Here is a 25,826-nt window from a genome sequence, read left to right on the forward strand (position 1 = left end):
ACAATACTGAGAATAGAGGATGTCCATATTTGTCTCCTATCTGTTCAAACAACCTAAAGCTGTCTGAATTTTTTGTCACTTGTGAATTTTGAAATCAGATTTGTAGAATAGTGAGTGACTTTGATAAAATATCACCATTTTAAGCTTAGGTGTTGTTTAGTTTCTGACATGTCACACATGATTAGTCCAAAGAAAGTTAAAAACAGAACTTTTTTTTTTTCAGATTTTCTGGTTTTTGGCTCAGATAAATTGTGTCATTTCAGAGATTTTTTGAAGACAGCATGCCCTTTAAGCTGACTGGTGGGTTTGGGGATTTAAAGGGTTCAGTCAAGCATTGTTCTGTGTGGACTTGCTGTTAGAAACTGAGCCATATGCAACTGTATAAACAAATTTATGTCCCCACAGCATAAATAAAACACAAAGCTGGGGGTGTCTCAGTATGACTTTGTCTCCACTGAGTATTTATTTCAGTCTATTGCATCCTTGTGGTTTCCTTCCCGTCTTTCTCCATAAAATCTTTGACTCTGTGTCTTCAGAGTATGTTGTGGAGTTCGAGGACCAAAGTTCGAAGGAGAGGGATTGGGAAGAGCTGAAGAGAGTCAGCGGAAACAAGGACCGTGCTTCCCTCCCCCTGTGGCCCTACATGTCCTACCGTTTCCGGGTCGTTGCCATCAATGATGTGGGCAAGAGCAACCCCAGCAAGCCATCGGAAATCCACAACACTGCTGCTGAAGGTAAAAAGCTAATGTTTTGTCAAGAAAAGTTTTGCTGTCACACCAAACACCAAATAACTCTAGACTGTCCTTTTTGCCAATCACAGCTCCAGACAATAACCCGTCAGATATCAGGAGTGAGTCCACAGACCCAGACACTCTGGTCATCACCTGGAAGGTATTACCTGAATGCACCATTATCCGGAGCAACTCCAAATGATCTTTGAAATAGAGTTTGTGTCTTACTGGCTGCTGTTTCCATCATTACAGAAAATGGACAAACGTAACTTCAATGGACCCAACTTCAAATACAGAGTTCTGTGGAGGCGAGTGGTGGGAAGTGGACCTGACTGGCACATGAATTACACAACCACACCGCCATTCATCGTCAATGACATTGGCAACTTCTCTGCCTTTGAGATTAAAGTCCAGACTGTCAATGAGAAAGGGGAGGGACCTGAACCAGACCCTGTCATTGGCTACTCAGGAGAAGATGGTAAAACATTTTTTAAAGAATGGTTCTAAGCAAGTTTTCAGTAATACATTTATTGTTAAGTAGGAATATTTTCACTTGGCATTCACACTTTTCCATCTCTCAGTTCCACTGGAGGCTCCGATGGATGTGGGGATTATACTCTTGAACAGCACAACGATCAAAGTGACCTGGGCAGCGGTAGAAAAAGAGACGGTCAGAGGACACCTGCTGGGATATAAGGTACTGTATCTCCTCTGTTGTTATAATGAACAACTCTCGTTTGGTTTTGCAGCAGTGGCAGCTGGGTCTTAGCTCGGCAGAGGCTTCAGAGTTCTCTGTAGTTTCAAGGTTGTGAAGTATAGAGGCCCTTTCTATTTCAGATGATCTCACCTTCAAAATGTATCACAGCCTTGAAACCCTGCTTGTCCTATCTTTCCTCTGGCCATCCTTTATCCTTTAGAGAACCGAACTGTCAGAGAAATGTGTAACTACACCATTCAATACAACCTTGATATGAGCTGAATTAAGTGTAAGAAATAAATGAGTGTTAAATTTTCCAGATGTAGCTCAGAAACTCATCCACGATTTCCTCTTTTGTCGTTCCTCTAATTTATTCTGTGGCTCCAGATCTACGTGACCAGGAAAGGCCCCAGGGAGCACCACAGAGGCCGGAGATCCAGGGAAATAGAGAGCACGGTGGTGGTGGAGACCGGGCCTAACGAGGAGAAGAAGTTAATCAGTGGTCTCAGGCCGTACTCCCATTACGCCGTGGCCATTACTGTGTACAACAAAAAGGGAGAGGGACCCCCTTCTGAGGCGTTGTCCTTCAAGACTCACGAGGGAGGTGAGAATAAGAAAGAGCTCTGTGGTGGAAGAGTGATGGGTGGCAAGGCTGACATGGGGGAGGTGATGGATAAAGCAGGTGAGGAGGTTTAATTACAGACAGGGTGAGACAGTGATGGAGCAACATGGGATGGAAGGAGGCATGTGGGAAATGACACTGACACCCAGAGAATGACTGGTGGGAGGTAGTGAAGAAAAGGATGATGAAACTGGGGGGAAGCATAGATTTTATTGAGCCAGCTAAGCTTTGACGGGGAAAACATGTCAGTAGGTCAGAAGAGTGTAATAATCCCTTTTAAGCTGAGTGCATTTTAATCAAGCTTATTTTTTGTTGCTGCTAGTTCCTGGTCCTCCCGCTTCCCTGATACTAGACAGCCCATCAGAGACAGAGATGACGCTCCACTGGACGCCTCCCGACCAGCCCAACGGAGTCCTTATTGGCTATCTACTGCAGTACCAACAGAGTGAGCATATTCCATCCTTGCTGTACAGTAAAATCTTTTGTTTAATAAGTACAGTCATCCTCAAATGTATGCATACCCTCCTATTAAAGAAGTAAAAAAAATAAATAAATAAAATAGCTGTCACTGAAATAAGTTGAAACTGACAAAAGTAATAATAAATATAAATTTAATGAAAATCATGACATTGCTTTTGAATTGTGGTTCAACAAAAACATCAAAAAACAAACAAACAAGCATGATGGGACCAGTAAACTAATATTTTGTTGAGCCAATCACTGCAATCAAGTGTTTTCTGTAACTCTCAGTCACACTTCTGCATCTGTTGACAGGTATTCTGATTTTGGCCTACTGCTCATCAGCAAGTTTTTTTTTGTTTTTTTAAAATTATTCATTTCAACCACAATGCAAAAGCAATGTCTTATTTCACTAAATTATAATTTAGAAAATTTTTATTTCTTACTTTTTTCAGTTTCTAGTTATTTGAGTGAATATTATGAGTTTTGCCTTTTCTTTAATGGAAGGGGATGAATACATTTGAGGATGACTGTACTTCTATGTTGCATCAAATATAACATTAGTAGTGTGAACGAAACCACGCAAGACATCTCCAGCTAAATCAATAACACTAGAAAAATGTCGAAAGCGTAGCGTCCTAATGATGCTCATCGGTCAGTCACATGTCGCCCAGAACGATGCATCACCCATAACAATGTGCTGATGATCGAGTTGTGATTAAATGTTTCCTTTGGCTTTGCTGTGGTCAGTTAAAGAGACTGATGACAGCCCCATGCAGGTAGAGACGATAGTTGACCCCACAGTCTCCCACCTCACCTTGAAGGGCCTGGACCGTCACAGCCACTACCGCTTCTACCTGAGGGGGCGCACCAGCGCTGGGGACGGAGAGCCCATCATAATGAAGGGAGCCACCACGCTGGACGGAGGTATAAAGCTGATTCATGTCCTTCAAAGTCACCCGTATTACTCATTTAGTACCAGATTGTATTAGCTCATAAATTGGATTTTTTTTTTTTTTTTTTTTTTAATTGTCTAAATGGATTGCAGCACCTCCTGCCAACATCAGCCTGTCTGTGGGCGAAACCTCATTTAACTTCAGCTGGGTCGCCAAGAAGAGACACAGAAATGTCGGCTTCCAGATCCACTACCTCAGAAAGAATGGTATGATGTTAATGCTGACGTGTTGCCAAAGTTAAAACTCTTTGCATTCAAACTTTTTCTTTTTAGGGAATAGTTTCACAATCCTGAACAACAGCACAGTAAAAGGAAGCTGACGTTCATGTTGCTCCTCTGCAGATGGCAGTAAATGGAAGAAGACGGAGAAGGTGAATTCCTCTCAGTCTTTCTACCAGCTCCAGGGCTTGACTCCTGGCTCTCGTTATCACCTTCGCTTCATCTACCACAACAGCACCTTCTGGGAGACAGAGATCGGCACAGACGGAACAGGTACTATGAGCTCTCTGCCTTCATTCATCCTCGTCCCTTTCATCTGCTCTGCACTCTCCTCTGGGCTTCCCACATCTAAATATAAAGCTCGATCCTACAGAGAGTGTCTTGCAGTTCTTTCTCTGCCTATGAAGCGCTTTCAAAGACTTTTGTGAAAAGAGAGCTTGGTTAGCCATATGAAATGATCCATTACTCGTGTTTGTTTGGTGCATTTTGCTGTATTGTTTGGTTCCCTCGTGAAATGCCACCCTGTCAGGATGCATAATGCTCTGCCTCTTTTGCTCTAGATCCTTCTTTTATCTCGTTTCTGCTGCCTTTTTCATACTTCCCATTACTGTTGTACTTTCATCCTGTTTTCCCATTATAGAAAAATAAAAACTAACACTCTTTTTTTCCCCCCACTTCCCTGTGAAGGAGTGACAGAGATGCAGCCCAGCTTTGCCACACAGGGCTGGTTCATCGGTGTGGTGAGCGCCCTCGTGCTCCTGCTGTTGATACTGCTCATTCTCTGCTTCATCAAGAGGAGTAAAGGAGGGAAATACTCAGGTAAGCTGTAGCCCACAACATTGAGCGCTCAGCATCCACCAGTAGAGATGTTAAACTAAAGAATGTTCAGAATGATTGAGAGCAACTTTTTGGGTGAATTTATTTGTATTTGTTTCTCTTTCAAAACCTCCACTGGTCAGTCTGGAGCCATAGAGCAAACTGATACTGTAGTAGAAAAAACAGCCAAGCACTTACAAGACTGCACCACAGAAAATATGATCATTCTGAGTAGGAAAAAGGCACTAAAATAAGGCTGCACCATTTTTAAAATGCTTCCGAAGCACTTTCTGTAACTCTATAATCCTTACAGTGGATCCAACTCAAAATAACTGTCTGGTTTCAGTCAGCGTACCTTCTCGCTTGCAGCTTTCACATCGAACATGCAGTGAAATAGAACTCCAAGCGTGCATTTCCTCGCTGTGACAGTGAGGAAAGAGGCTCTGCCCTGAAATGAACCGTGAAATAATAATCACAAACCACAAGAGTAACTACAACCTGCAGGCCCTTGTCTGACTGGACAGAGAAAAACACCAGCCTTTCAGCCTTTTCCACACAAGGGAGACACAAGTGGCTGGCTCTGTCTGTGCTAAAAGCAAGAACTAATTGAATAATAAATGTGACCGTACCCACTGGCATTATACTTATGAACAATAAATTATTTAAATACTGAAAGTCAGACGAGAAAGTAAATCAAATACAAACTGTAATCCAGATGAACGAACAGATACTGTCCACAGATGGTCGAAGGCTTTTTGCTCCACATACACAAACTTGATGTTATCTTGCTGTCAGACAGAATGTCATTATCAACGTCTGAGACAGTAGCTCAGAGAAAAACACGGTTTAGATGCGGCTGATAATGAAATCCAATCATCCGTCTCCTTCTCAGTGAAAGATAAAGAAGAGGGTCCAATGGACTCAGAAGCTCGGCCAATGAAGGATGAAACTTTCGGAGAGTACAGGTTTGTCTTCTGAATGCACATTGTTTCCTTGAATGCTATGTTTCTATAGATTGTCTGAATTCCTGGCACATCCCTGATTCCTGCAGCACTGTTTGGTTTTCCTAACCCTTTGTGTTCCTTTCATTGTCCCTCTTCTCCCTAATGCCTGCCCCTGCTTTGCAGATCTCTTGAAAGGTATGCTGTGATATGATTCACCATCCCAGAAACACTTATTTATGATCCCTTGCCGATGCCTAACCTACCTACTGCCTTCCCTCTAACATTTACTGCAATTAAAGTGTAATATATCATGTGGGGCTGCAACTAATGATAATTTTCATTACTGATTCATTTGCAGATTATTTTCTTGATTAATCTCTTGGTGTATAAAAAAATAAAAACTGTAAAAAATACACATCTTGGAGCCTGAGGTGACTCCATCTGTCTTGTTGTGTCTGATCAACAGTCCAGAACCCAAGAATATTAAATCTACCATTATAAAAGACCGACTAAAGCAGCAATTTTTCACATTTTAAAACATAGAAGTATGCATTTTTTGGTGTTTTTGCTTCAAAGTTACTGAAAAGATTAGTCAAAAATAGTCAGCCAAGTAATAAATGACTTGAGAAAACTAGTTTTATGTATTTTCAGCATATATGTTTGTATAGGGTGGCTGTTTTTTATTTTTATTTTTTAACACAGATGAAGTTATTATTAGATTGCCTGAAATTTTTATACGCCTTGTGATGATGTCTCTTGCTTCTGACCTCTTCTGCGTTCTCACGTATTGCAGTGATCTTGAGGAGAAGCGGACAGCCAGCCAGCCATCCCTGTGCGAAGAGAGCAAGCTGTGCAGCGAGGACAACCTGGACTTCAATGGCAGCAGTGCCATAACCACGGAGCTCAACATGGACGAGTCTCTGGTCAGCCAGATCAGTCGTCCCAGCGAGGGTCCAGAGGGGTTCCATGGCCTGCCGGATAACTCTCCGCTCAACCCCACCTCCATCTCCCCAGCCACCAATGGCATGCCCAACTCAGTCACCATCCTCGATTAACCCCCACACATCCACCGGGGATCATCACACCAAAATATGTCAACACATACGTGCCCATACACTCCTGTTCCCTGCTGACTTGCTGATCTGTATTTTACCGACTAATACACAATCATATATTGACTATTCAGATGCCCTTGGCAGTCATCTGATTGACTGGACTATTTTGACCAAAGGAGTGTCCAAAGTAGTGGACAAGTATGATACAAGTCTGACTGACGTGAAAATGCCCTTTGACCCCCCTCACCTGTGTAGTTTACAATGATTCTAAACGGATACACATTCATTTCTCTCCCTTTTTTTCTCTTTCTTTCTCTCAGCAAACAAAACTACATAGACAGAATGTTGTACATTTAGAAATATCAGGGGTTGGAGGTCGTCTAGAGATGCAGAGTAGTGCATTAAAGTGGGAGGATGATAGTGGAGCCCAGTGAGGGGAAGCAGACAGCACATGCTGCTGTAACAACGTCTTGAATCTTAGATAGTTATCATGTCTGATATTATTTCACACATGATTTTCTACGTCTAATGCCATTTGATGTCTCAGATTGTACTTGCCAGTGACATTTTTCTTAGTTTTTTTAACAAATGTGTTTGAATATAAAACATCATTTTTGTTATCTGCCATTGTTATTTCTATCATTTTTACATATTGTTTTTTTTACACTATTTGTATGAAACATTTGACTTCTTTTTATTGACATATTTCATACATCACTGAAATTAAGCAAAGCCAAGTTTCTTACTATAAATAACATTGGATGCATTAAGGGGAACTTGCTGTGAAAATGCTGAGTAGCATCTGGTGTATATAGCTGCATCTACATCTATCTATTTAGCCATAATACAGTATTATAGATATGTACATGCTCCTTATAAGTTCCTGTGCCTGCTGGATCTGCATAAAGCACCAGATTGATGTCATTACTCTCTCGCCTTCCCTCCAGAAGTGTAATGTCATTATTGGAAATGAAATTGTATTTTTTTTTTTTCTGTGTGTGTGTCAAGACTTATGTGTAGCTTTCTGTATCCGTCTTTGTCTCTTTCTACACTGTATTAAAACATTGTTGTCTCTAATTAACAATCTTTTCATACCTGTCCATCTCATACTACACAAACTGACTGAGGAGCAGTATTTATGTATATTTACAGATTAGAGAGTGGAGTCTTGTGGGCAAACGCTCTCTCAAGTTTTATTTTCAGACCTCCATCAATGCAAGTTGATATTGTAGACATGCGTGATGATTGCCAATTGATGTATGATAAAGGTAAACAGTTGGTATTTATATCAAACGCAGAGAATGTATTCTTTTCAGGGCCAGGCAGACATTGTATGCTCCTGATGGAAAAAAAAAAAAATCTGAACTACAAGGTAATGAAGAGATAAGAGTTAGACGGACAACTTTTTTTTCCTCCCACTGAATGTAAATACAACCCTTAAAGAACCATGTTTGATATAAAAATGTGAAAAATGTGCAGGTTGAAAACCACTTAATTTAAAATGTTGCAAGTTGTAATATTTTTTTTCTTCTGTACTCTTGCTATGAAATCAAACTTTCCGTTTTTTGACAAATGATTGCAGTGAGACTTGGGTGTAGCAAAAGTAGTTTAATAGTTGAAGAACGAAAAAAAAAAAAGATTAAAAAGGAAAAAAAAATCCACATTGTTCTGTAGATGTTTGCAAACATATCAAAAAAAAATTGAAAATCAAAAAATTGTACATTAGTGTCATTTAGTGAAAGTAGTTACATTTCAGTGAAAGCTACGGTTGCGCTCATGCCCATAATTCATCCAGCAATGCGTTGCAGTGCAGTGAATATCTGTGGAGTTTTTGTCTGATGCTGTTATGCGGGGCAGGAATGCAGTAAGCCAGTTAGTGCATACCACAGGGAGTACCTATATGCAATGCTCTCCCTACTCAAACGAAAGCTTGCCACAGGCCAAACATCCGCTGACAGTCCCCGAGGCGGTGCATGGGACGTCTAAAGAGGCTAGAGGCACTGACGGAGGCGTATGTGAGGTCCCTGTTGTTGGTTAAACAGACACACTCAGGACAAATAAAGCTTTTAAAAAAATCTATTTTCCTACAGGAGCAATGAATGACACAAAATATGCCAATATTCTAACTCAACTATCTGCTGCTAAACATCTGTGTTTGTCAGTGTTGGGGGCAAATGTTAGCTTTGAATGAGGAATGAGTGTACACACACAGATACTCACTCGACTGCTACTCACTCTTTGCTTTTCATGTTTCGAGGGGAAACCTGAGGACACTGGCCTTTGCTTTTCTGCTGTTATTCTTTTTTTTTGTTGGTTCCTTTTTTTTTATAGTTAAAAGATAAAAAATCTATGAAAAATGAATTGGTGTGTTTAAGATAAGCTTCTCCAGAACTCAAAAGCAGACAGATTAAAGAACAATGCCTGAGCGGGAGTGAGAGAAAACAGGGGAGGCAAGGACAAGGTTGGGAGTGTGTGCCACTGCCGAGGTGAGGCGGTGTGTTGGGTGCACCATCAGCACAACGATGATGCCTACATGTATCATGGGTGAACGACAGGAGTTGGGTTGTACCACATATGGGGCCAATGTAACTGTAACTGCATTATGAATCTACCACTGTAACTGGATATATGACTGAAAAATAAAGTACGTGGAACAATCTGTACCAAAAAAGAGTCCCTTTTTTTTTTTTTTTGCAATGCAGTATGTGTCACTGAATAAACATGAAGTATTATTCAATCATTTATTCATTTCACATTGATTATGAATGTAACAAGCAATCAATGTTATTAGCACATTGTCCCAGGAGGGGAAGCGGGTGCGGTGGTCATCGGGAGCTGGTGTTGAATTGATAAAAGTAGTCCTTGGTAGGTTTGTTGGTGTATAGCTTCTTATTCAGGTACTCCTGACTGAGGCAGAAACACAAATGAACAGAGTGTCATATTCTGTCTATATTAAAGCACTTCATCATCTACATACACAACATATATGCTGACGAGAGCCTGATGAGTGAGTGTATGCATGTGTGTGCACGGTGCTCACTGTGCCTGCTGCTCTCTGGTCAGCTGCATGTTGTACTGGTCCATCTGAATCCTCTGCTCTCTCCTCAGGTCTGCCGCCCTCCTCTCCTCCTCCTCTGCTTCTCTGGATAGCTTCAGCAGCTGGAGGTCCCACGCTGCCTCCTGAAGCTTCTCAGCATCACGCTGTCTCTGGAGATGGAAAGAAATAAAGTAAATAAATGCCAAAAGTGGGGACACTCAGTGTAACAATATCCTACAATTGCTGTTCTGGAACAGGCTCCAGCCCCCCTGCACAGGATAAAAGCTGTACATCAAAAATGGATGGACAGATGGAGACACTTGGAAAAACAATTAATTTAAACCCACATATGGTAAACTAGTTCACTAAATGATCTGATGAGCATGAAAATCATTACTTTTAAGTGGTGACATGTCAAAAAGCTTGGGAAACACTGTTCTGAAAGACTTTTGCATTAAGGCAGAACTAAAGACAAGCTTGGTGCAGAGAAAGATGTGACCTGACCATGAATTGCTCATACATTTATGGAAGCTACATTGTGTCAGTACCTGTCTCTCAAGGCGCTGCTCTTCCCTCTCCCTGTGGATGGTTCTCAGCTGCTCAGGACTCATCCCCTTCCACCTGTCTGGCAGAACCTGTGGTGCCTTCCCTCCTCCCACATGTCTCTCTGCTGCCTCTGCACACTCTGTCATCATGTCAGATGTCATTGTGTGCCACATCTCTGCGAGATTCTCCCTTTCCTCATTCCGGTGTTGCTCCTTCAATTTCTCTGCTCGCTCTACAGCCTGTGGGAACAGGACACGGTCAGGCCTTACCACTGATCCAGGGACAGTTGATTGGTCACCCCCTTGATCACTGAAATAGCAGAAGCTTTACGAAACCCATCTTGTAAAAATGTGCTTAGAATCAGCCATATGGTGAGTGTCCTCCTGAGACATCCACTCAGTCAGCTGTATTTATTTGTGCATCATGCATATGAGTGGTTATTAGAGACACCACATAATTGTCATGGAAAATACCATGACCTTAAGGATTTGCAATGATGCCTCCCAATGGAGGTTTCAGCTGAGTGCATTCAGGCAAATGAGTGAAGGGCTAAATGGGGGCTTTTAAAAACAGACAGGGCCCACGCATATAACAAAGCGGTTTAACCATCCATGTTGCTTGGTACCAAATATTATGATGGCTGTCTTCCTGCACCAAGTGTGTGCATGCATCACTTAACATTTTTAGCAATTTTAATTTCAAATTCCCACCTGAGAACACCATGTCACAGCTCCAAATCCCATGAGATTCTGCTTTGCGCATTCACATCAGTGGGTGGTGTGTGAGCATCTGTGTGTCCATCTGTGTGTGCACATGTATGTACTGTACCAGAGCGTTATTGTAGTTGTCGAGCGCAAGGCGGGCAGCTTTCTTACACTCCTCCTCTAGTGCAGCTTGTTGAACACCCCTTAGGTCTTTATGCACCAGCTCTCTGCTCAGGAGCATCTCTGTAAAGCACATGAGTTGGAAATCATCTGAAGTGTGTTTTTCGCACCTGCATTACCCATTACCCACTGAGCAAAGCTCCTCAACGACACACTCACGCACACACATAACGGCTCTTTGGGATGAGCATCCATCAATGTCACCTGGCAGTAAGGGCTGTGCGTGGGAGTGTGTGATTGTTTGTGCAGGAAAGCATGAAGCATGTATGTGATTTACAGAAGCTGTAGAGTACAGCATGTAAGCTCATCAGTAATCACAGTGTGCGTGTGTTCCTGTGTGTGAGCACTTGCGTTTGTCTCTTTTCACCTCTGTGCTTGGCTGCCATGTGCCTTCTTTCATTGTCATCCATCTGTACTTGCAGATCTCTTTCTGTCCTTTTCATTTGTTCTCTCTTCATTTGCTTCTCTCCGACACCCTCTCCCTATGCATGAGACAAGGACACAGTGCATTAGGGGTTACTAGATCATTTATTCAACCATTCACTGGGTTTTGTTCCATTGGTATTTGAAGCACAACAGGCATCTCCCTGTTACACACTGAGCCTACCTGAAAGATTTGCATACTGGCAGGCCCCAGCTGACTCTCTGGAATGGTGCTCTTGAACGCCTCCTTCAGGCCACATTTGAGATCAGCATCACGAGAGTCCTCCACTCGCTGATGAGTGGCCCAATACTGGGTCAGATCAATATGCAAAGCCTCTCGTTTCTCTTTTTCATCCATGTTTTGCTGCAGCAGTGCTTCATCTTGATATTTTCTCAGCTTATCTGCAATGTATTAAAAACACACCTGTGATCAGTGCTCCTTAGTAGTGAAATGTAAAACGCCACAGGAGATCTTTTCTACCAGTGGCCTTCAAACTCTATAGCTATTCCTCCTTTCTACACAAATAACAGCTGAAAAATTGGATGCTTAGATCTGGACATTAACATCAATCTCCATTTGCAACATTACTTTTGTCAATAGTTTGCGCAATATCAATTTCAGTATCATTTTTGGCAAGATTTCATTTTTTAATTTCATTTTTCTCATGCAATATTTGATTTTCATGGGCAATATTTTGATATTTGTCATGCACAACATTGTCAGTGTAATATCTAATATTTAATTTTTCATTTCATTTTTTGGTGCATTATTTCATTTTCATGTGTGACATGACTTATTACCTCAGTGTCATTGCCAGCATTACTTTTTCTGTTTTACTCTAGTCTTATTTTAGCTTACTTATTTTATTTCAGTAATGCATTGTACTTATATGTTATTGCTTTTCTGCTGGGCATTGCATTCCTTATGTTATGTCATTTTGTTTTTTCTGCGCAATATCAAACAATTTCCTTTGGGATTAATAAAGGTTTTATTATCTTATCTGATCCTGTTTCAAACAAGAGAGGGTCTAATACAATATTTTACTGAGAGACCTAATATTCCTTAAGTCCTGGGTGAACAATGGCTGGGATTCAGCTCATTTCATACAGATTATTTCCTGTCTTTCAATATTTATTTTTTTAATTATTTAGCCTACCGAAAGATTGATCCCGTTGTTTCTCCATGTCTTGCTGATGTTTTTTCTCCTGGACTTGCTGGTTCAGAGCATCCAGGTCGAGGCCCATCACACGGAGCCGGGTGTTGAAGACGCGGCTTTTGCGTGCTGTTTCTGCAGCTCTCCTCCTCTCCACAGCCTGTTCTACAGTCTGGTCCACAGGCAGATCCACTTTGTACATGCTTGCAGTTCCTGAAGAGTTTCTACGGAGACATCATTGCATTAACCGTACTGAAAAGAATTTAATTTGATTATTGAGCTTCAACATTTGATGGAGTTCTTCAGACAAATGTGCTCTTGTCATGACCTGATCATATTACGTGTGTATAAACTGGAAGCAAGTTCTTTAGTTCAGTTCTGTTTGTCGTAAAAAAAGAGTTACTGATATAAAACAACACTTACCTGTAACTTTACAGACTTGTGTTTACTATTTCAGTCAAATGAAAAGTGATGAAAGTGCCTCGCTGCTCGAACTGTTGTGTTTCGAGGCCCTTTGTAACCATGGTAACATCGGTACATATTTCGCGATGTTTAAAAACAAACCGAAATAAATACACAGAGTTGTACAAAATGCAAAAGCGTTCTCAAATCTTACTGGAAAAGATATATTCTGTGGTGTTGTATAATTTATTAGTGTAAAAGTCACAATCCCCCAGGCCAAAACCAAACTCCATTTCATCTCGCGAGAAACTGTGAGATTCCATGTCTCGCGCGCTCGAGGGTCTTCCTGTTGGATTGTAAAATGGCGCATTGTTGTCACTACCGTACGGAGTCTGTTTGATGAAGATTATGACGCGGTTTAGATTACCATACTAAGCGTGCACTTCATAATGTAACTTGTGCACGGGACAGCAATAGATTGAAAAGAGAGGTTAATTCATTTGCCTGCTCGCTTCGTCTTCGCCTTGTTCGCTAAACAGTGGTTGTTAGCATTAGCTAACTAGCTAACGTTTTACTAAGCTAATATTCACTGTACAGTATTTTTGCACCGGCAAAACAAACATGGGTTATTTAAAATTGATAGAGATCGAAAACTTCAAGTCGTACAAGGGACGACAGATCATTGGACCGTTCCATAAGTTCACTGCAATCATCGGACCTAATGGATCTGGTATGTTATGATGTCCAATGTTAACTTGCGGCTAATGCAAACTGCTTGCTAGCATTGGTTAGCGGTAAACACGGTGCTTCAATGCACCGCTCCCTCTACATATCACAACTTGCAGGTTATGCATAGAAAATCTGCCGTATTATGCTGGACAGTTCTACTGTAAAATACTATTCGTACTATGTATCGTATTATTTATGTTCTAGTTACTTTTTCCACTGTGTTATTGCGGTCGCGGTTTATGACTGTCAATTTGTACAATTCTGTTTGTCTTTCTGTTCGTCAACATGTTAAATAAATCATCAAACTTTGCCTGTGTATAATTTTTAGGTCATGTTTTTAGTTTTCGTGCATAACGTTGTGATTTATTATTTTTGCAAACAGATGTTTAATTCAGCTTTACACATATAATACAATGCAACATCACACTGCAGTGGTTTCTTACTTAGAGTCTGAAGTAAACTAAGCATCGTATAAGTCGTGATGATAAATTTATCAATGCTTGCAACTGTATATATATATATGTGCTTAACTCAGTTTAGATGTTGATTTCCATATCAGATTTATGTATAGGTTACTAATATTTCCCATGCTATTGTTGTAGGAAAGTCCAACCTTATGGATGCCATCAGCTTTGTGTTGGCCGAGAAGACCAGTAACCTGCGTGTAAAGACTCTTAAGGATCTAATCCATGGAGCGCCTGTGGGGAAGCCAGCAGCCAACAGGGCCTTTGTCAGTATGGTGTACCAAGAAGATGACGGACAGGAACGCTCCTTCACCAGAGTCATTATTGGTATGAAGCTCTAATTACAGTCATGTTGGAATATGTACTTCACTTCCCTGTATTATGCTTTTCTGTGTTTAATTAAACCAATCTTTGTTTAGTCCATTGTACCAGAAATATGGGTTCTCTTCAGTTGTAGATATTAATGGTATTGATTGTTTGTGTCCATGCACAGCTTCACAAACATCAAGTATTAAATATTTTTGAAACATTAACTGTTTGCCTTAATATCCTGCTGGCAGTATGTACATGTAAAAGAAGCACACTTTCAAATGATTCAGTCAAATTAATGTACACCCGAAAAATCCCCACTGCGCTGTATTTTTTTGCTCTATTTTCTTCAAAGCACCTTTTTATATGAAAAGACATGTTTTATCAGTTTGTCTTCCCTTGTACAGCCTTTTAGCTTTCTTCTGTTTGTTTTCGATGAGCTAATGCTTATGATGTTTTTGCTCCATGTTTTAGGTTCCTCCTCTGAGTACCGCATCAACAATAAAGTGGTGGGTCTGCCGGAATACAGTGAAGAGCTGGAAAAACTTGGCATTCTGATCAAAGCTAGGAATTTCCTAGTGTTTCAGGTGAGACTGACATTCCTAACTCTTCCTAGGGGAAATGTGTTCCCGACATTTTTTCATTATGCTCCTGTAGAGGCCCCAGTTTGCTGTAAGGTTATTGTGCTTCTTGGTCATAAGTATAATTAAGAAGTGGCACGTGTGTCATCACTGGGTATCATAACACATCAAAATGTGGCTGATTTAGTTAGACCAGCGCTTTATTTTTCCATGATAGTTTTCATGGAAAAACCTTCCAAACATGTTACATTGATACTTAGAGATGAGTTTTTAGGGATTAAATCAACTACTGGAGAGTGTCTTTAAACTACATTTGATAATATGCTCTTAACAGGTTCTATTGCTAAGCACAGTTTTGTCCTTATATTCCCTAAAGGGAGCTGTGGAGTCTATTGCCATGAAGAACCCCAAAGAGCGTACAGCGTTGTTTGAGGAGATCTCACGTTCTGGAGAACTGGCTCAGGAGTATGACCGGAGGAAGAAGGAGATGGTGAAGGCAGAGGAGGACACACAGTTTAATTATCATCGCAAGAAGAACATCGCTGCAGAGCGCAAAGAAGCCAAGCAAGAGAAAGAGGAGGTATGGCCTTTAAGTTGAGTCAAAATGCAGCATAACTGGAATTCAGTTTTTTCTATGTATCGATGTCCTGCCTGGATCAAACTGAAATAGCTGCCTAACTTTTGCTCCTTGAATCTAAAGTGGATTTTCCTGTAGATTACATTTGAAGTACATTTTGGTTTATTTGCCTGATGTTATTTGTTTGTAACCCACTATTATTGCTGCCTATTTTTTGCCAGGTCATTCGTGACATAGATATTTTTATTCAAAGTGTATCTGTTTTGGTTAAAACTAAAGGCCATCCATAATTATACAAAGCACAAAAAATTACTTTGTCACACTTCTGGATGTATAATATATCAGTAGCTGGTAACTGAAAGTTGATTCCAGTCGTGTGGAGCATACTGCAGGCAAGAGACACCACTTAAACCCTGGTGTTGAGTGGTGATTTTTGCCACTCTCATCTCTGCTGTTCTCTGTGTGCTGCTGATTATTCACAAGAGGGCTGACTCTTCCTACACACAAACACACAGAGCAACGGAAAAGAGCTGAGAGAGTGAAACAGACCTAAGGTTTTTAATTGACTTCCATTGATGATGACAATGCTAGTTATGCCTGTAAGGGCACCGAAATCCGCCAGCGTACAAGCAATTTAACAAAGCCCTGTTGAACAAGCAGATTCTGAACTTGCAGAAATGCAGCGTCTTCAGCTGATCCCCCAAAGTAACCCTATGCGCCTAATTAGCTATGTATCTTTAACTTTGCTGAATTCCGCTGGGCTTCGACATTGAGGCCAGCCCACTCCTCTTCCTCTCAACCAGCAGTACCCACAGAGCAGTGCATCTCTTTATACCAGCAGCAAAGGGAGACGAACAAGGGAGAGGATAAATTATGCCACAGAGCTGTTGGATAATTAATAAAAAAAGACCTTCATTTTTCTGAATAATGAAGTTCAAGGGGTTTAGGTCACCATTAATCTGTCTAGCCTTATGTAAACTTATTCTAATGTTTATTGTAGCCTATAATATTCCTTTTTATTTATTAGAAATCAAGAATTGAAGTCTAGTAATAATTAGTTTAAATAATCAAACATGAAATAAATGTCTATTACAAGGATGTATAATGTAAATACACTGATTTTTCTAGTCAGTGTGTTTTTTATGACTGAGATTTTAAAGGCTCTCTAAACATTAGTGTTGCATTTGAAAAACATGAACTTTTGAATCTAAAAACATGTTTATTTTCATCTTCACTTTTTTAGTTTGCGTAAATATTATCATTGATTTTTGTATCTGTATCTGTCACAAAAGCTTCATTATTTTTATCTATTGTTATTGGCCCCTGAGATTTAATACCCATGAATTTCTAATCACACTGTCTCTCTCTCTCTCTCTCTCTCTCTTTCTCTCCTATGATCATTCCACCAGGCTGAGCGTTACCAGCGTCTTAAAGACGAAGTAGCCAGGGCCAGTGTACAGTTGCAGCTCTTCAAGCTCTACCACAATGAGACTGAGATTGAGAAGCTGAACAAAGAGCTCGGACAGAGGAACAAGGAGATTGACAAGGACCGTAAGAAGATGGACCATGTGGAGGAGGAGCTAAAGGACAAGAAAAAGGAACTGGGCAGGCTGATGAGGGAGCAGCAGACCATCGAGAAAGAAATCAAGTAAGCTGTCAGCTTTCTTAATGTACATACATAGATTTAGTTCTTAATGCATTGTTAATCATTTGATTCTCCCTGCAGAGAGAAGGACTCTGAGTTGAACCAAAAGAGGCCTCAGTACATCAAGGCCAAAGAGAACACCTCACACAAAATCAAAAAGCTTGAGGCGGCACGGAAATCACTGCAAAATGCCCAGAAGATGTACAAGAAGCGCAAAGCAGACATGGATGAGCTGGATAAAGAGATGAGGGCTGTGGAGCTGGCCAAGCAAGAGTTTGAGGAGAGAATGGAGGAGGAGGCGCAGAGCCAGGGCCAGGACCTAACGCTCGAAGAGAATCAGGTCTGATGTGATTCACAGCCTGTTGTTCACACTTAAGACTTCCACAGTTCATTAAAAAGAACACACACTGAGGCAATTTTTTGTCCAAACTGACCGTGTGATGGTCTGTAATATTTGGCTTTTCAAAATTCATGCAATAGTTTGGAGGATGGTAGTAATTTGACAGCAAGTTTATTTAAGTCCCAAAGTTTGTTGTGTTATTTTTAACTCAAATTTTTGTTTTGATGTGCTGAAGTCAGATTGACATTACTGTATAAATGACGTTGAATGACCCGTTTGTCTCGTCCCCCAGGTCAAGCAGTACCATCGTCTGAAGGAGGAGGCCAGTAAACGTGCTGCCACCCTGGCACAGGAGCTGGAGAAGTTCAACCGTGACCAGAAGGCCGACCAGGACCGCCTCGACTTGGAGGAGCGGAAGAAAGTGGAGACAGAGGTAAAGAAAAGAATAAAGGCAGCTTTGTGCCAGAACCTGTTAAATTGCACCCGTTTGATACAAGAATGCATTTTTTTTTCTGTCTAGGCCAAAATCAAACAGAAGATCCGTGAAATTGAGGAAAACCAGAAACGTATTGAGAAATTAGAGGATTATATTACTACCAGCAGGTATGCCGCACTTATGTTTGTATTGTTTTGTATGTTCCGATTATTGATTTCATGTGTTTCTTACCTCTACTGCTTCATTTACACATTTTTGTTCTATTACCTCTCAGGCAGTCACTAGATGAGCAGAAGCGAATGGAAGAAGAGCTGACTGAGGAGGTTGAGATGGCCAAGAGGAGGATTGATGAGATCAACATGGAACTTAACCAGGTACTCGATCCACAGCGAAGAAAGACAAGCAGATGACATTAAACGATTATCTTCGCTGACTATCAGTGTTTTCACTGCTGTAGTTGGTGGAGTTCATGTCTGCATGTGTTAACCTTGTTCTTAAGACCTCAGGCTTTTTCTGTAACTTGTTTTATCAAAGTGTGCAAGAAGAATTTTTCCATGTTGATCAATTGACCTTTTGCACTGCAGACATTTCACATATCGGGGAAAAGCACGAGTGTGGCCTATGAAATAGATGATTGCTCAGCGGGCCACGAATCCATGCTAGCTGCTAGAATGCATAGTGAAAATGTCAGTTGTGAAGAACTGTATGACTAATCCCAGGATTATTGGCTTTTGCTGTAGGTAATGGAGCAGCTGGGAGATGCCAGAATCGACAGGCAGGAGAACAGTCGCCAGCAGCGCAAGGCAGAGATCATGGAGAGTATCAAAAGACTCTACCCTGGCTCTGTGGTAAGGCAACTGTGATGACACTTCGAACAATATATTTTATTTTGCTTGCAAAACCAATCTACAGTATTCCCTTTTGGTGGCTAGATGTAGTGAAAGCATTGACTAATATCTGTTGAATAAAACTATTCTGCTCTGTTTTCAGTATGGTCGTCTGATCGACCTGTGCCAGCCCACTCAGAAGAAGTATCAGATCGCTGTGACCAAAGTGTTGGGCAAGAACATGGATGCCATCATTGTTGACTCAGAGAAAACAGGCAGAGACTGTATTCAGTACATCAAGGAACAGAGAGGAGAGCCGGAGACCTTCCTTCCTCTGGACTACCTCGAGGTGAATATTAAACATCACAGATAATAGTTCTACCAAAGACTAATTAGATTGTACAGAATGCACAAAACAATGTGTTCAGTGCCAGTGAATGTTTTAATTAAGTGACTTTAAACAAAAGTCTCAAGTGTCTTAAATCACTTGGACTCTTACAACCAGTTTTTTCCCCCCAGCTTACGATTAAAATGCCATTTGAATGCAAAATATTAACAACCAGCTGTCATAGGTTATTAAAATCTTGGCTAGTGTCACTAATTAAATGTTGCTTACAAAATACAACACATCAGTGGGAATTTGAGGTTACTTAATTGGGTAAAAATCCTAATTCAACTACATTTTTTCTTCTCAAAGGTGAAACCAACTGATGAGAAACTGAGAGAACTGCGAGGAGCCAAGCTGGTGATTGATGTGATTCGCTACGAGCCACCCCACATCAAGAAAGCCCTCCAGTACGCTTGTGGCAACGCTCTGGTCTGTGAGAACGTAGAGGATGCACGAAGGATCGCCTTTGGAGGGCCATACCGACACAAGGTACTTTGTGTAATATGAGCTCGGATGAGTAAAAGGTAGCATGTCCACTTGATGATCTGTTATATGGGAGGATTGCCTGTTCTTCTGTTTGATATCTCCTTGTTCATCTGTGTGCAGACGGTAGCCCTGGACGGTACCCTGTTCCAGAAGTCTGGAGTCATCTCCGGAGGAGCCAGCGACCTCAAGGCCAAGGCCAGGCGCTGGGATGAGAAGGCAGTGGACAAGCTCAAGGAGAAGAAGGAGAAGCTCACTGAAGAGCTCAAGGTGACTTTAATTATTCTTATCTGCTTCAAGAAGGTTGTATATTTGATCCTGTTTGTACATTAGCAGGATATTACAGAAACTCGGCACGAAGCAGTGTGTGCTGAACATCCTCTGGCTTTACAGAGCATAAACTGCTATTGGTTTATATCTGCTGACTGCAGTTTCATGCATTGTCACTTGAAGTGCACTCACGACATTTCCCACTTGATGTTTCTCATTGTAGGAGCAAATGAAGGCCAAGAGGAAGGAGGCCGAGCTGCGTCAGGTTCAGTCTCAGGCTCACGGTCTGCAGATGAGACTCAAGTACTCCCAGAGTGATCTGGAACAGACGAAAACCCGCCACCTTTCCCTCAATATGCAGGTACAGCCTGCTTACAGCTTACTGTTTCCTCTTGCCATTTGTCAATGACTGTTGAATTAACACCTGTTGTATTTGCACCATGCAGGAAAAGTCCAAGCTAGAAAGCGAACTAGCAAACTTTGGCCCTCGCATCAACGACATCAAGAGGATCATTCAGTCCCGTGAGCGGGAAATTACTGACCTGCGTGATCGCATGAACCTGGTGAGGCTGATGTCAAGTGAAATCAATTTAGACGTCAGTTTGTGACGACGTGCCTTTGCAGTAACATCAGTGTTTTTGTTTTCCAGGTGGAGGATGAGGTGTTTGTGGAATTCTGTAAAGAGATTGGAGTGAGGAACATCAGAGAATTCGAGGAGGAGAAAGTGAAGAGGCAGAATGAGATTGCAAAGAAGCGGTGAGTTTAGTGAATTCTCCTGTAGGTGTGTTGAATCTGCGTCAGGTTTTCTGTGTAGTCTAACCTCATGTCATTTTGCTTCAGTCTTGAGTTTGAGACCCAGAAGACCCGTCTGGGTATCCAGGTAGACTATGAGAAGAACCAGCTGAAGGAGGACCAGGAGAAGGTCATGATGTGGGAGCAGACTGTAAAGAAGGACGAAGCTGAAATAGAACGACTTAAAAAGGTAAAAAAAAAACAAGATGAAGGATGAAAAGTTAAGTTAGCGTTTAATCTGTCCTCGATTTTAAAAGCAAGCTAAATCTTATTTGTGTCTTTGCAGGAGGAGCACAGACACATGAAGATCATCGATGAGACAATGGCTCAGCTGCAGGACCTGAAGAACCAGCACCTCACCAAGAAATCCGAAGTCAATGATAAAAACCATGAGATGGAAGAGATCCGCAAAAAACTGGGCGGCGCCAACAAGTCAGTGGTTGCAAATACACACGATCCCTTTAACATTTTTTTTATGTTAGCATAAAACTACCTTTAAGATATTTTGTTTAACAAATGTATTTTTTAAAATTATTCCAGGGAGTTGACCCAGCTGCAGAAGGAGGTGACTGCTATCGAGACCAAACTGGAGCAGAAGCGCAGCGACCGTCACAACTTGCTGCAAGCCTGTAAGATGCAGGATATCAGGTTGCCCCTACGGTCCGGAACAATGGATGATATTAGCCAGGGAGAGGTACATAAACGCAACCATAAGTACTCTTAACTGTTATTCACGTGAGACTGAAACCGAAAATGACAACTTTCTTGTTTGTTTTTGCTGTTTCAGGGGAGCTCACAGACAGACGAGTCCAGCAGCCAGAGGACATCCAGCACCGTTCTGGCTAAAGAGGCTCTCATCGAGATCGACTACAGCAACCTGTCTGAAGACCTTAAGGTAGCTTGTCCAAACAACACACTCACCTTTCATTTAAACTGTCCAGCACATCCTCAGCACCTCATTTAAAAAAAAAAAACATACAACATTAGCTCTCTGAATTTGAGTTATTTGACTTTCTGAGTGGCAGCACGTTTCTCTGCACAGTTTTAGGGTGCTTGTTAATATACAAAAGAGAAAAACAAGTCATTGGCAGCAAAGATGTGTCCAGAACTTTAAGCTACACTCTTGAAGAGTGCTCTATTTTGTTAGTGCTTACATGGAACTGCACCTTGTATGTAGTTTTGCAATATGGTTCCAGCTGTTTTCATACTTTTCTTAACACACCAAATAATTTGTCCTTGCAACATTAGGCAATAACACTGTTTTCATAGATTACACTTGTGTATATAATACTTTTTACATTTTAAAATATTTTATATTTGCATATTACTCACAGTTTTTTAATAAATTGTGAGAATGCACTGAGAGAATTGCTGCTTATTTCTCTGTACACTGGACTGATAAAAAAAAAAAAGCAATTATTTTAGTTTTAAGTATGTGAGGATTAAGTCTTGTGATTCTTCCTACAGGATGCTCTGTCAGAGGAAGAGATCAAGGCAGAGACGAACACACTGCAGCAGCGTCTGAATGAGCAGCAGAGCATCCTGCAGAGGATCAGCGCGCCCAACATGAAGGCCATGGAGAAGCTCGAGAGCGTCAGGGACAAGTTCCAAGAGACCAGCGACGGTACGAAGGCTGGATAGTGGGGTTAACTGAGAAGGAGAAAGGAAGTCGACGCTGTATTTCTAGATAGCTTAATGTAGTAATGTGTGATTCCATGTTTTTGCTTTTCTTCGTTTTCAGAGTTTGAGGCTGCTCGTAAGAGAGCCAAGAAAGCCAAGCAAGCCTTTGAGCAGATCAAGAAGGAAAGATTTGATCGTTTTAATACCTGCTTTGACTCTGTGGCCACCAACATTGACGAGATCTACAAGGCCCTCTCACGCAACAGCAGTGCTCAGGTTTGTTTTGGCAATGCAGTGCCACAGCACAACTTGTGGCCAGTGTGTTTTATGACGGGTAACAGATTGTGTACTTACCATAACAGTAACTCTTCATGATCCCTCTGTGCATTTTCCCTCGTTATGTACTGAGAGCAAAACCTTTAACAATGTGTGTATCTTTTTTTTAATAGGCTTTTCTGGGCCCAGAAAACCCTGAGGAGCCGTATCTGGATGGTATCAACTATAACTGTGTGGCTCCAGGAAAGAGGTTCAGACCAATGGACAACCTGTCTGGAGGAGAGAAGACTGTTGCTGCCCTGGCTCTGCTCTTTGCTATTCACAGGTGAAACAAGGGAGGAGTACACGTGAATTCTTAATATATGTTTGACTTGCTGATAAGTTCATGAAGGTTTTTTGCACCATTGGAATATTGTTGACATCTTTGCTGCTTTTCTGTAGCTACAAACCCGCCCCCTTCTTCGTCCTGGATGAGATTGATGCAGCTCTGGACAACACTAACATTGGCAAGGTCTGTTCAGAAAATAGATCAGTAAATCATTTAAAACTTATTTAATAACTTGGGATTTTTTTATCAGTGCTGCTTGTCAAAAGAGCACATTAGCTTTTATTCAATGCTCATCATGAACTCATAATTTGACTCTTTGCCTTCAAGGTGGCCAACTACATCAAAGACCAGTCAGTGCAGAACTTCCAGGCCATCGTGATTTCTCTGAAGGAGGAATTCTACACCAAGGCAGACTCACTCATAGGTGTTTACCCAGAGGTGTGTCTCTTCTTGTTGACTTTCAAACATTGTTGGATCATCATAAATACGTGTATGTGTACAATTGACTAGTTTCCAAGAATGTAGATGTAGGTTAAGCATCATAAGAAATACATCATAACAACACGACAATACAAAAACCATGAGAGGAAAAATAAAAACAGAAATGAAATTGTATTCAAATGTTTGTGCCACATGAGGTTGAGCTGTAGACATCTAACTACTTTTAATCTGCAGTCAGTTTAGAATCAGGGTTTGTAGATCTGTAAGTGGTGACACATGTAACGACTGTTACACCACCAGTCTCCTGCTGAGCATAATGAATGTCTGAATCAGTTCATGAAATACGCCATTACTTTTATCCAGCAGGGTTGCAGGATTCCCTTGTATGAATAATTATGTGCAGTAGAGAGCCTCCCAATCGACGATTAAATGAATACAAATATGTATTATTGCCCAGAAATCCTGAATTGTTACGTTTTCATGACACGCATTCGTTTATCCTCATCTGTGCATCTCCAGCAGCTAGGGTGATGTAAGTTTGGCAATTTTTAAATAGTATTGCCCCCCCTGTGAGAGGTTACGTAAAATGGCCACCCACTCCTTAGATCTGTTTCTCAGTATTGAAAATAAACAATATAGCCATGTAACTTTGACAGCTGTATATTAGAGGGTATTTGCAGGTCTTTAAGGATCCCATTCAGTTTTCTCCGGAAAGTGTTTTAGAAGGATTAAAAAAGACATCTTACATTTAATTGACCAGGGTCAGGCTGAGCATTTCTAAGTACGAGTGAGACAGATTAGGTTTCAGGAGGCTCTTCAGTCTTTTTTCTGTCAGAACCATCAGACTTGAAGCAAACACGACTGACTACTTTGAGGAGAAAAGTGTTAAAAAGCACTGCTATGCTATTAAAATGTTCCTAAGATATATATCAATTAAATTTTTAAAACTTGCAAAAACTGTATTACAGTCATATTCTGTACATCAACTATAGTTTCCAGCTTGATTGAAAAATCAGGGTAGAATTCAGCATAAACCGACCAATAACAACAGTTTTTCTTTTTGGGAAACATACAGCAAACTAAATTTTTTTGTCTCTTCCATCCACAGCAAGGAGATTGTGTCATCAGCAAAGTGCTTACCTTCGACCTCTCACAGTATCCAGATGCCAACCCGAATCCAAATGAGTAAGATGAGCTCTCCCAACACTGGCATTTTGGCAAGCTGGATGTTTCATTTGCTACTTCCCTGGATTGCCCATGTATTCTGTAGTCACAGATCTTGTACCCATTAGGTCTCACATGTTATTTCCTACTGCTTTTTTTTATGTTTTGTTATCTATTTTTGGGATATGCTAGAATAGCGAATTAGTGAGATTTTTTTTTTTTAGTTGTGGGGGAGGGGGGGTGTTGTTCTGTGACATTGACAAACAGGATGTATGTACCCTTATACAAGCCAGCTCTTTCTCAATTTGGCCATTATATAATGCATTATTGTAATTAATAAAAGAATAACTGTAATCAAGTAAAAAAATGAAACAAACCTTTTTAACAAACTGCAGAATTTGTATCATGTAGTCAAATGTGATGAATATGCCTGAAGCTGGTTTTTGTTTTCAGAACTTTTATACTGTTTATGGCCCTCCTTTTCAACTGTGTGCTTTGAAGCCCTTGCCTCTCCTCTGTTGTGTGTTCTGAAAAGATGTATTTGCATTTTCATATGTGCTACTTTTTTTAAAAGTTTGATCAGGAAACTGTTGTTACAGTGTGGCGGATACATTCCCACGTGAGATAGCTCGATAAAACCCATAGTTAGCTTCAGCCGGCAGCGCGATAATGAGATCATTATGTGAAAGCTCAAATTATTTCAGAGGAAATGTGAGGTTATAGCAGCTGTATGAATAGCAACTGTCTCTTTTATGCCCTGAATGATATTCTGAATCAGCTTTAGGTAAACATTAAACTCTGCAACTATCCTGTCAGGTTTTATTGATTGGTTTGCTTCAAGAAATAAAATTTGAATTATTTAAGCTCCTTTTATTTTGTTTACTTTGCAATGCAACCCACTGTTTTCTAGTTTCAGGTGCTGCGTTTGGGAGCTGTACTGTGTGCTTTAAAGAATGTTCTTGCTTTAATATGAATGTACTTGAACCCACTATGCAGCATGCATCTTACCACATTAGTTTCCATTCCATAAGGGGGAGAATGTGCTTTGCTTCGTGAGACTATTTATGGAGTCTCTCAGTTTTCACAGCAATTCCTGGGGGGGGCAGCAGCCAAAGCAAGCACCTATCTTCTATCAAGGCTCCGTCTGCACTAACTACCTCATTTCAGGGTGTCTCTCTTTCATTAGTTAGGGTCCGAGCACCCAAAAGGGTG

At 41.0% G+C, this 25,826-nt stretch overlaps 3 protein-coding genes across 6 annotated transcripts in view; 2 read left to right on the forward strand and 1 right to left on the reverse strand.

Annotated features, from left to right (window-relative positions):
- The window catches only part of l1cama (L1 cell adhesion molecule, paralog a), a 41,227-nt gene extending 32,058 nt beyond the window's left edge, over positions 1–9,169 (forward strand). For all 4 annotated transcript variants that reach the window (XM_008290626.1, XM_008290627.1, XM_008290625.1 and 1 more), the window contains 12 exons: positions 537–734; positions 821–891; positions 984–1,209; positions 1,313–1,428; positions 1,816–2,032; positions 2,373–2,495; positions 3,260–3,436; positions 3,558–3,671; positions 3,807–3,956; positions 4,371–4,502; positions 5,392–5,464; positions 6,237–9,169. In XM_008290626.1, coding sequence (XP_008288848.1) covers positions 537–734; positions 821–891; positions 984–1,209; positions 1,313–1,428; positions 1,816–2,032; positions 2,373–2,495; positions 3,260–3,436; positions 3,558–3,671; positions 3,807–3,956; positions 4,371–4,502; positions 5,392–5,464; positions 6,237–6,498 — 1,859 coding nt within the window. In that variant the 3' untranslated portion in view covers positions 6,499–9,169. The remainder of the gene's footprint in view (positions 1–536; positions 735–820; positions 892–983; positions 1,210–1,312; positions 1,429–1,815; positions 2,033–2,372; positions 2,496–3,259; positions 3,437–3,557; positions 3,672–3,806; positions 3,957–4,370; positions 4,503–5,391; positions 5,465–6,236) is intronic.
- A 154-nt stretch (positions 9,170–9,323) lies between these two features.
- Positions 9,324–12,744, reverse strand: ribc1 (RIB43A domain with coiled-coils 1). The gene is made up of 7 exons (XM_008290629.1): positions 12,546–12,744; positions 11,573–11,790; positions 11,333–11,447; positions 10,910–11,028; positions 10,084–10,320; positions 9,539–9,705; positions 9,324–9,405 (listed from the first exon to the last, which is right to left on the reverse strand). Exons 1-7 carry the CDS (start codon positions 12,742–12,744, stop codon positions 9,324–9,326), a joined length of 1,137 nt encoding a protein of 378 aa, XP_008288851.1.
- Positions 12,745–13,286: 542 nt separating this feature from the next.
- On the forward strand, positions 13,287–25,477 carry smc1a (structural maintenance of chromosomes 1A). The gene is made up of 26 exons (XM_008290630.1): positions 13,287–13,674; positions 14,276–14,464; positions 14,921–15,033; positions 15,404–15,607; positions 17,014–17,252; positions 17,331–17,589; positions 17,882–18,022; positions 18,110–18,192; positions 18,300–18,399; positions 18,766–18,873; positions 19,016–19,201; positions 19,550–19,729; positions 19,847–19,993; positions 20,217–20,354; positions 20,440–20,556; positions 20,643–20,749; positions 20,834–20,975; positions 21,072–21,217; positions 21,326–21,479; positions 21,573–21,680; positions 22,253–22,409; positions 22,527–22,681; positions 22,855–23,006; positions 23,123–23,192; positions 23,337–23,447; positions 24,559–25,477. Exons 1-26 carry the CDS (start codon positions 13,566–13,568, stop codon positions 24,637–24,639), a joined length of 3,696 nt encoding a protein of 1,231 aa, XP_008288852.1. The 5' UTR covers positions 13,287–13,565; the 3' UTR covers positions 24,640–25,477.
- The last annotated feature ends 349 nt before the right edge of the window (positions 25,478–25,826 follow it).

This window comes from Stegastes partitus, unplaced genomic scaffold (assembly GCF_000690725.1).
Source record: "Stegastes partitus isolate 25-593 unplaced genomic scaffold, Stegastes_partitus-1.0.2 Scaffold686, whole genome shotgun sequence".
Taxonomy (NCBI): Eukaryota; Metazoa; Chordata; class Actinopteri; family Pomacentridae; genus Stegastes; species Stegastes partitus.

Excerpts from the sequence above, each read along its gene's own strand:
- ribc1 (XM_008290629.1), bottom strand. The coding sequence starts at position 12,744 with ATGTACAAAGTGGATCTGCCTGTGGACCAGACTGTAGAACAGGCTGTG. Across the intron at positions 11,029-11,332 it reads CATGGCAGCCAAGCACAGAG|AGATGCTCCTGAGCAGAGAG; the intron begins GTGAAAAGAGAC and ends TGTGCTTTACAG. Across the intron at positions 9,706-10,083 it reads AGCAGCGCCTTGAGAGACAG|AGACAGCGTGATGCTGAGAA; the intron begins GTACTGACACAA and ends TTCCATCTCCAG.
- smc1a (XM_008290630.1), top strand. The coding sequence starts at position 13,566 with ATGGGTTATTTAAAATTGATAGAGATCGAAAACTTCAAGTCGTACAAG. Across the intron at positions 20,750-20,833 it reads AATGAGATTGCAAAGAAGCG|TCTTGAGTTTGAGACCCAGA; the intron begins GTGAGTTTAGTG and ends ATTTTGCTTCAG. Across the intron at positions 23,193-23,336 it reads ACAACACTAACATTGGCAAG|GTGGCCAACTACATCAAAGA; the intron begins GTCTGTTCAGAA and ends TTTGCCTTCAAG.